Source organism: Octodon degus, unplaced genomic scaffold (assembly GCF_000260255.1).
Source record: "Octodon degus isolate 3935 unplaced genomic scaffold, OctDeg1.0 scaffold00055, whole genome shotgun sequence".
Lineage (NCBI taxonomy): Eukaryota > Metazoa > Chordata > Mammalia > Rodentia > Octodontidae > Octodon > Octodon degus.
In genome coordinates, this window is record NW_004524631.1 from 12169328 (window position 1) to 12179929 (window position 10602).

Genomic DNA, 10602 nt, shown 5'->3' on the forward strand with positions numbered 1-10602 from the left:
TATTATGTAGCCATAAAAAGAGTGATGTCCTATCATTTTCAGCAAAATGGATAGAACTAGTGGATATTGTGTGGCATAAAATGAGCCAGATCCAGAAAAACAAGTTCCATATGCTCTCTCTCATATATAAATATTATAAAAATGTTGCTCAGAATGTAAAATAGTGATGACTAGAAGCTGCAAGGGGTGGGGAAAAGAGGGAATAGTGAGAAGTTAGATTATGGGCACCCAAATATAGTTAGGTGGAAATTGTATGCTTGTTAAGAATGCAGAGCGTGGGCCAGTAAGATAGCTCAGCGGACTATGCACCTGCTTCAGCAGGCCCAGGGACCTGCTCCCAGAGCCCACAGCAGAGTCCAGACGTGGTGGTACACACCTGTAATCCCAGCACTGGGGACACTGAAAACAGGAAGATCACCATGAGTCTGATCTGTGTAGTGAGACCCTGTACCAAATACACAAATGAAAGAAAAAAGAATTCAGAGCTCCTCTTCCCCAGCAAAGTGCAGTCTGATAACACCAATTAGGATTCACTTCCTTTCCTCATGAGAATGCAGTGTCCCTGTCCCCATGTCTAGCATTTCTTTTGCACAGATGAAGTCCTTGAGTACAGATCCCATAGCTTCTTTATTTCCCTAGAAATTTGCACAGGTCCAGGTATGTAGTCTTAAGTCAGTCATCTACTAATCTTTTCTTCATGAATTAATACATCAATGCAGTGGTGGGGCTTTTTATAGCCCCCACCAAAAGTATAACACCAGCTAAGACTCTGAATCACATATCCAGTGTGACTGTTTCTAGTTAGCTCTCAGTGGGCTTCATAGAGAGGATTCATATCCACACAGTTTTTCCATGCATCCTGTTTTGATCACTGCAAATTGTTACAGGGATCCGTGTCATTTGAGGATGTGGCTGTGGATTTTACCCAACAGGAATGGCGCAGATTGGACTCTGCACAGAGGACCATGCACAAGGATGTGATGCTAGAGACCTATAGCAACCTGGCATCTGTGGGTGAGGATGCTTGTCTGTGTGATCATGGGGGTACGTGGTTACTCTCATGTGTATAGCCTTTGCAGAGTTTCACATTTTAGTTTCAGATTCAAGGGTCATAACCAACTGATTTGTTTAGGGCACCAGGAAGAATGTATATGTTCTGACTTCCCCAATGAAAGGTTTCAATTGCCCCCTTCCTTGTGAAGATGCACCTTCCTCTTCCATCACAGGCCCTAAAGTTCAGACATCTTGGCCCACGTGATATGCCATTTCCCATTAACAGGCCTCTGCGTGGCCAAACCAGAGATGATCTTCAAGTTGGAGCGAGGAGAAGAGCTGTGGATATTAGAGGAAGAGCCCTCAGGCCATGCTTATACTGGTAAGTGAGCAAGAACCAGACAATGGAGCATAGGGGAAATATGATCCCAGTAATTCAGGTCAAACTTTAGCCTCATATTTTCCAGAAATCTCTTTTTAGAAGGCTAAGCTCTTTGAAAATAAGGACACAAGGTCTACACACTTTAGACCCTAATTTGTATGTCCCAATATCATGTTTACACATCTGTGTTGTTTTATTGTGATTTTTGTAATATCCATGACTTGTATTGACCTCTGCCTCCTCCTAGACATTTATTCTTCTTTCCATTGCCTTGAGTGGATGAGTCATGGCTATTGCTTGGCCAATGTGCTCTCTGGGAAAGCCTGAGAGAATATTTTCTCTCCATGTGACTCTCCTTAGGCACACTCTACATCATCGATCACTTTCCTCTTTGGCCCCATAATCTCCTTGATCAGAAAATTTGGGACACTACTGAGTTACTTGAGTGACTTCTGATATCATGCATACATTCATACATACATTTATTTAGTCACTCACCAAATGTTGAGTACCAAGGATATGCTCATCACATTCTAAATGTGGAGACTAGCAGTAAAAACATAATCTCTCTTTTCTTGAAGCTCACAAGCTAGTGAGGGAAAGCAACCAGAAGCAAATGCATATGTTTGGTGGTGAAAAGAAAGTCAATGCAAGGTAATAAAGTTAGTGTGTTGTGTACATTTAGGGAACATAGTCAAGGAAGGCTTTTTGGTGAAGTTAATATTAGTGCACAAAGGTCAGTGAAGTGAGCAAGATGGAGCCATGTATGTTTTAAGTTTTCTGGGCAAAGAACTGTGAATGTCGAGCTTAGACAGAGTGACATATCCTAGGACTTACAAAGAGGCCAGGCTGAGAGAAGGGGAGAATGTTAACAAGTGGCATCAATGAGTTGCAGAAAGCCAAATGGTACCTAGTTCTAAAGGCTAAGTAACTTTATTTTCTACTGTGATTGGCTCTTTAGGGACTTTATATGAAAGAGTGACATGCTGTAATTTGTTTTTAAAGAATCCCTGTCACTGCTGTGTGGTAACACTTCCATTGGCAGCAATGCCCTCAATCTTCTTCAGCATCAGAAGATGCAAACTTTGAATGAAAATGTTGACTTTAACAGATGTGGCAAAGGTTTCCACAAGGAAACAGTCTTTGTCAGACATAAAAGGACACATGCAGTAGATAAAAACTTTCAATGTCATGAATGTGGGAAAGCATACTACAGGAAATCAAACCTCGTGGAACATCTGAGAATACACACAGGGGAGAGGCCCTATGGTTGTGGTGAATGTGCAAAAACCTTCAGTGCACGATCCTATCTCATTGCTCATCAGAAAACCCACACAGGAGAAAAGCCCTTTGAATGTGATGAATGTGGGAAATGTTTTGGCAGGAAGTCACAACTCATTCTGCATCAGAGAACACACACAGGAGAGAGACCATACAAATGTATGGCATGTGGGAAAACCTTTTCTGAGAAGGCAACTCTCACAATTCATCAGAGAACCCACACAGGGGAAAAGCCCTATGAGTGTGGCGATTGTGGGAAAACATTTCGTGTCAAGATATCTCTTACCCAACATCAGAGAATTCACACAGGGGAGAAACCCTATGAATGTGGGGACTGTGGCAAAAACTTCCGGGCCAAGAAATCCCTAAATCAACATCAGAGAATTCACACAGGAGAAAAACCCTATGAATGTGGAGAATGTGGGAAATTCTTCCGAATGAAGATGACTCTCAATAACCATCAGAGAACCCACACAGGCGAAAAACCCTATCAGTGTAATGAATGTGGAAAATCTTTCAGGGTACACTCATCTCTCGGGATCCATCAGAGAATTCACACAAGAGAGAAACCTTATGAATGTATTGAATGTGGTAATGCCTTCTATGTAAAAGCTCGCCTCATTGAACACCAGAGGATGCATTCAGGAGAGAAACCCTACCAGTGCAGTGAATGTGGAAAAATCTTTAGTATGAAGAAATCCCTTTGCCAGCACCAGAGAACTCACACAGGAGAAAAACCTTATGAATGTAGCAAGTGTGGAAATGCCTTCTATGTGAAAGTGCGCCTCATTGAGCATCAGCGAATTCACACGGGAGAGAGACCCTTTGAGTGTCAGGAATGTGGCAAGGCTTTTTGCCGCAAAGCACACCTCACAGAACATCAGAGGACTCATGTGGGCCAGCCCTGGCCTTGTGCCATGGAGAAAGCTTCTCCTTGAACCCCTCTGCCACACGGAATCAAGGCCCTTGGAACATCTGATCACCAGAGCCTGGAAGAGTATCCCTGTCACAATATGGCACCTTGGTTGGTGTGAATGAGGTCCTGGTACCCTTGGAATATAGCACATTATTGTTTTCTTTGGATTTCCCCACTTAGTGGTGAAATTGAATATCTTATCTGTCCATTGGCCATTTGGATGTTTTCTCCAATACATTGACTATTGTCTTTTGGTCCATTTTTTTTTTTCTGTTTCATTTTTATTTATTTGGTACAGGGTCTCACTATGCAGCCTTGGACTCTAGTGAGCCTCCTGTTTTCAGCCTCTCCAGCACTGGGATTACAGGCATGTGCCACCATGCTCAGACTCAGTTGTCTGTTCAGGGGGCAGGGCCGGTGCAGCATGTGGGATTGAATCCTGGTCCCTGTGCTTAACTAAGTAGACGCTTAGTCTGCTGAGATATCTCACCGGCCCTGGTCCATTGTTTTGTAATGGGCTGTTCATCTTTTTCTTCCTGGTTTAAATGCCATTGCTTTTTTTTTTTTTGGCAGAACCAGAGATTGAACTCATACCCTTGTGCTTGCCAGGGAAACACTTATTCTACTGACCCATCTCCCCACCCCCCTTTTTTGTTGTTGGTTTTAACTTATGAGTTTATAAAACTCTTTTCAGTTACATATGTTGTAATATCTTTTCCTAGATCAAGGCTGTTTGTTAATTCTATTGGAGTGTTATGTTTTACTATCTTCAGTTTCATGATAATGATACTCTCCTATACTTACCTCTGAAGTCAAAGTTTTCTTTAACATTTAGATTTTTAATTTATTGTGAGGTGTTTTCTTTTTTCTTTGTCCTGGAGATTGAACCCAAGGCCTTTGCAATGAGCTACATCAGCACTTCTTGCTCAGCTGTATGCACTGGGAACAAGGTTGCAATCCTTCTGCCTCAGCCTCCCAGAGTACTGGGATTATAGGTATGCACCAACATGCCTGGCTCTACTGTGAGCTTTTTGTATAGTATGAAGTCTACAGTATATACTATTATATTGTCTAAGTTTTTCCTTAGCTGGTGTCATACTAGTTAAAATTAAGCAGCTGTCATTTTCTATTGGATGTTACCTTCCAAGATCTATCTATGTTGATGAATGCAGGTCAGGTGTACTCATTCCTGTCTCTATTATCCTAGTGGAAAATTTATTGTTTCTGTGTTTCATGTCTAAGCCTAGAAGTGGAATTGCTGGGTCATAGGATACAGCAGTGTGCCATTTATTAATCTTCTGTGCCCCAGCTCCAAAGTCATCCTACTAGACTGTGCTTTATGACTCTACGCCACATTTCTGTCTTGCCACCTCCTTTATGTGGAGCTATGCCAATGAGAGATACTAGATCTAAACTTTGGGGCTGGAGACAGAAAGTACTTTCTCATTCCTTTCCCCCATCTTAGTTACTCTTTTCTCATTGCTGGGACAAATACCGACACTCAAGCTTAGGGAAGGAAAGGTTTATTTAACTCACAGTTACTGGAGGTTTCAAAGTTTAAAGCAGCCTGAATTACTTAGCAAGACCTCGAAACATTGCCGTCCCACACTACAGGGTCTAGAAGAGAGGCTGGGGCACCACCGTGTCCAGGCTAATCTGCTCCATACTTCCAGTAGAGGCCACTCGGCCTGGGGTGGGGTAGGGAGGCTCATGCTGTCAGTTTAACAGTTTGCTCCTCTCTGGCCCCATCCCTCAGGCCCCACCCTGGTCCTCTGGTCCTGACCCTCGAGCCTCACTGCTCCTCAAGTGGCAACCGCCTCATGATTTACATGAGGCTTTGGGGGGACAACTAGATACAAACCACAACACCCCTTCTGGAAATGACCACTTTATGGCTTCTTTATGGGGACAGCAGCAACAATTCCTTGCAGCTTTGCCCAGTTGACAGTTTTCCAGAACTCTCAAAGCTAGCCTATAGACCCACCCTCTGTGGGACAAGCATCAGATGACTGGTGCTAATGCTTAGAGGTATGCATCCCAGCTGCAAGAGCACTTTCATTTTGCTTCTTTTTTCTTTTTCAGTACTGGAGATCAACCCCAGGAGTACTTTAGTGCTGAGTTACACTTCCAGCCTCTTTATTTTTTGTTTCCTCAGCTGGCCTTGAACTTGTGACCCATTTGCCTCAACCTCCAAAGCAGCTGGGATTATAGTTCTGTGCCATCATGTGTGGCACTCTTGTAATTTTTAGTAACTGCAACTTTATCCCTTCAATACTACCCTAGTCCCGCTGCTTTCTCTCATTGTTACTTCCTTGATAACTTAAATGCTGTTTTTGTCTCTTCATTTATGTAATTAACAACTTCATAACTAATGAAAAATTATTTCAAATAATTTCTCTCTATTAAAGAGTGGGGCATGGTGGCACATGTTTGTAATTCCAGCATTTAGGAGACTGAGGCAGGAGGATCACTGTGAGTTTGAGGCCAGTCTAAATTGAGACCCTGTCTCAAAAACAAAATGAAACAAAACAAAATTCTCTCTGTTAAAATAATGAGTATGCAGGCTGGGGAGATGGCTCAGTGGAATAAACGCTTCCCTGGCAAGCACAAGGGTCTGAGTTCAATTCCCGGTGCCACCAAAAAAAAAAAAAATGGGTATGCTTTCTGTGCCCTGACTGGTCTCTGATTGATACAGAAGTTTGTCATATTTTATTAGGCATTGAATTTTCCGCTCCAATTGTATTTACCTACACTGTCAGGAGCAGTTTGTAAAAGTTTACATTTTTCCACAATTTCCAGCATTTACAATCAGTCCTCTAAATTTTTAATAGCAGCTGTGGTCATATGCACACATATTTCAAATAAAATGGTGTGTTATATTCTAAAATGTAAAGATGTGTTATGGGGTACAAATGTGTTTTTGTGTGTGTGCGCACGTGCGCGTGCATGTGTGTCTGTGTGTGTGTAAGCACACATCTCCCCACAAAACATTTCTGTCCAATTTCTGCAATGTTCTTTTGATTTTACCCACATATTCAACATCTTGGTTGCTTTTGATGATTTTTTTTACATGCCACTGAGGATCATTTTCCACTTTGCTTGAAAAATACCCTATAGGGCCAGCAAGATAGTTCAACAGACTAAACGCCTGCTTAGGCAAGCACAGGGCCCAGGGTTTGATCCCCAGCATCACATGCTGCACTGCTCCCTCCCTGGCATGCTGAGCAGGCCACCGAGACCGGGCATGATAGCACAGGCCTGTAATCCTAGAGCTGGGGAGGCTGAAAACAGGAGGATCACTATGAGTCCCAGCTGCATAGTGAGACCCTGTACCAAATACATAAAAAAAGAAAGAAAAATACCCTGTAGAGTTTCCTTTGCTAAGGAGTCTGGTTGTTGTGAACCTCTCAGCTTGGTCTGCGAATGTTTCTTATTATGTTTTTTTTTTTATCAGTAAGAGTGAATCTTAGCCTTGTGTGGTAGTGTATACCTATATTCTCATCTACTTGGGAGGCCGAGCCAGGAGAATTGCAAGTTCAAGGTCAATTTGAGCAACTGAGTGAGAGCTGGGGATATAGATTGGTTGTACAGCACTTGCCTAGAATGGGATATGGCCTTGAGTTCAGTCTCCACTACTAGGAGAAAAAAGAGTGAATCTTTTATATTTAGGAGTTAGTGGCACTATACCATAGTAAATTGATACTGTGTTAAAAATACATTTTCCTTTTTTTCCCTTGAATGTCCCATGACTATGATGACCCAGGGTATTTGAATTGATCCTCAGATGCACCACAATATAGCATGTACTTAAATATACATATTATGTTCCCTGTATTTCCTGTACAATAGCCCTCATTTTTTTCTTGATGGTACTGGGGATTGCCACAGCAGTGTATTTGCTAATTGTATCCCAACCACCATCATTCTGTCCACTGATCCACAGTTAATAAGAGCAGAGACTTTAGGTTCTATGAGTTCCCAGCAGTGTCTGATGAGTCCATGTTAGCCTCACCTTGATAGTTACTCAGTGTCTTCCAGTCCATAAAACCCAATCAGTGTTTGTTGGCCCTGCATTATTTCTCTCTCTCTCTCTCTCTCTCTCTCTCTCTCTCTCTCTCTCTCTCTCTCTCTTTCTTTCTTTCTTTCTTTCTTTCTTTCTTTCTTTCTTTCTTTCTTTCTTCTTTTTTGTGGAACCAGGGATTGAACTCAGGCCCTTGCACTTGCCAGGCAAGCGCTTATTCTACTGAGCCATCTCCCTGGCACCCCTGCATTTTTCTTTATCCCTGAAGCCACAGCTCAGTGTCTGGATGCAGCGATGCCCCAGCATGATGCCCACACTGCACCTCCAAGCCCATTGCTGTTAGGCTCAGCACCACAACTGCTGACCACTCATCACTCTTGTGACGAAGACATTTGCAAATCATATATATCTGCTTAGAGATTTTTATCCAGTATATGTAAAGATTTCTTACACTTTGACAATAAAAACAATGCAATTAAACATGAGCAAGGGATCTGAGTAGATATTTCTTCACAGAACATATACAAGTGCTCTGTAAGCACACAGATTTGCAACAGAATTAGTCATCAGGAAAATGAAAATGAAGAACTTGGGGCTGGGACTGGGGCAGGGCCTCAGTGCCAGAGCACTTGCCTAGTATGTGTGAAGCCCTAAGTTCCATCCCTAGCATGGGGGTATGGGGAGAAGAGACCACTTCACACTCACTAGGATGACTAGAGTAAAAAAAGACAATAACAAATGTTGCTGAGGATGTGGAGAAATTGGAAGCCTCTGAGGTTGCTAGAGGAGAGTTAGAGATGTAACCATCTTTGGAAAACTATTTGACAGTTTCTCAAAATGTTAAACATAGCAGCATTTCCATGTGATCCAGCAGTTGCACTCTTGGGTACCTACCCGAGGGAAGTGAAAACATATTTACCTTAAAAACTTGTACACGTGTTTTCAAAGCAGTATTATTCATAATTGCCCTAAAGTGGAAATAAATGTTCAACAGGTGAATAGATGACAAAATGTATGTGCATACAATGGACTATTAATGAGTGCTATAAAGGAATGATGTACTGAGACATGCTATGATATGAATATACTTTGAAAATGTGTTAACTGAAAGAAGCAAGTCAGAAAAAAATTTGTATAATTATCTTTCTATGTAATGTCCTAGTACACAAAACCACAGAGACAGAAAGTAGATTAGTGGGGGGTATCAAAATGAAAAGCGACTACTGTAGTGAGTTTCTTTTTAGGGATAATGAAAATATTCTAGAAATTCTATTGTGGTGTTTGCACAGCTCTGAATATAATAAAACCAATGGTCATGTTTCAATGGGTAAATTTCATTGTGAATCATACCTCAATGAAGTTGTTTTAAAAGAGAAAAATTATAAGGATGTAAACTAGGTTTGTGGCTTAGTTACTTTTTTCTTGTTACTGAGACAAAATATGCAACACCCAAAGTTAAGGAAGAAAAGGTTTATTTAGCTCACCCTTTGTGGAGGTTTCAGTCCACTGGCTCCAAAACTGGGTTGCATGTTGCAGAGGGGCAACCGTTGATGGTGGCAGAAAATACCAAAGCAACAGGGGAAAAAGGGAGAACAAGCCTCTTTCTGCCCCTTTTATCTTATCCAGACTGCTGGAATTAGGGTGATGTCGATCCAATCATTAGACTAATCCAGCAATCACTCTGCCTTAATCCCACCATTAGACAATGAGCCAATTTTAAACTCTAGACTCAGCTGACTCTGAGAAAGCCAACCCTGTGACCACATCAGTCTTTGGGAGGACATCCAGACATGAACCATAACAGTTAATATTTTTTAGAAATGAATCCTTATGAGTTTTTTTTTCCAGTCCTAGGTGTTTAATTCAGGGCCTCACACATGCTACCAAACACTATCATTAACCTACGTTCCCATCCCTTTTCATATATTTATTTTCAGACAGGGTCTCACTAAGTTTCCTGGGCTAGCTTTGAACTTGTGACCCTCATGCCTCAGCCTCCTCAGTATCTGGGATTACAAATATATGAATTCTCTTTTAAAATTTTGAGAAAAATTTGAGGTAAAGTAATCCTGTTCCTGCTTTGTCCTAGCTGTGTCCTTGGGGAACTCATATGAACTCTCCATGCCTCAGTTTCTGCATTTGTAAAATGGTGATTAAAATAATGCCTAACTCATGGAAATACATGAATATTAAATAAAGTCATACATAAAGTACTTTATAGAATGGTGCTGCATATGAAGTTCGCTCTCTATAAGTATTACTTTTGTAATAACTAATTTACAATTTAGTGATGGTGAATCTTAGCAATGATTATGTACAATATTACAAATACCATTTAATAGTAAGAATGATAATTTAATTCACAATATTAGAAAAATATAATATTACCAATAATTTCATATACTCTGACAAATTTAATTTATGATTCTGATCAATGCTTCCAAAGATATCACAAGCAGAATATGATCTAACATGACTATTTGGGATATTTTTCTTGTGTGACACACGTACACTAATTTGTAGTGTACAAATTTTTCCCCACCACTCGAAAATACCAACATTTCAAATTTTTCTGCTAATAGTAGTCTCCCCAGTAATGTTTTTCTTCTTGTTTCCAAATAAGATCACATTCTGGAGCCCTGGGTGTGATAAGTCAATGTAAAATTAAATGTGAAAAATTACTCTGCTCAACTTTCTGTGACCCTGCTTCCTTGTAAGACTGCAAGGTGGCTTGGTGTCCCATTGATAAATCATCAATGGACTGAGAATACAAATAGGCCTACAAAATAGATCAAAGTAAAGGTCAAAGTGTTTCTAACTTTACAAAATAACTGAGGTGTTGCTAACTAACCAACTGGAAAGTGTAACAGTGGTAGTCAAGACCACAGCAACGGAGTAGGAATTTCTGCCGCATTCCGGGAACCCCCAGATCCAGTCCTAGCCCAGGCTCGGTGAGTGTGTGGGAGAGCTTCTGGCTACCCTGAACTGGTGGGACCTGCCAGTCCAACC

At 41.2% G+C, this 10602-nt stretch overlaps 1 protein-coding gene across 3 annotated transcripts in view; it reads left to right on the forward strand.

The window, feature by feature from the left end:
* Window positions 1–3882, forward strand: part of Znf157 (zinc finger protein 157) — a 44015-nt gene extending 40133 nt beyond the window's left edge. For 2 of the 3 annotated variants that reach the window (XM_023717830.1, XM_004633508.2), the window contains exons 3-5: window positions 888–1014; window positions 1280–1375; window positions 2381–3882. In XM_023717830.1, coding sequence (XP_023573598.1) covers window positions 888–1014; window positions 1280–1375; window positions 2381–3594 — 1437 coding nt within the window. In that variant the 3' untranslated portion in view covers window positions 3595–3882. The remainder of the gene's footprint in view (window positions 1–887; window positions 1015–1279; window positions 1376–2380) is intronic. The other variant, XM_023717831.1, reaches the window with a different exon arrangement.
* The last annotated feature ends 6720 nt before the right edge of the window (window positions 3883–10602 follow it).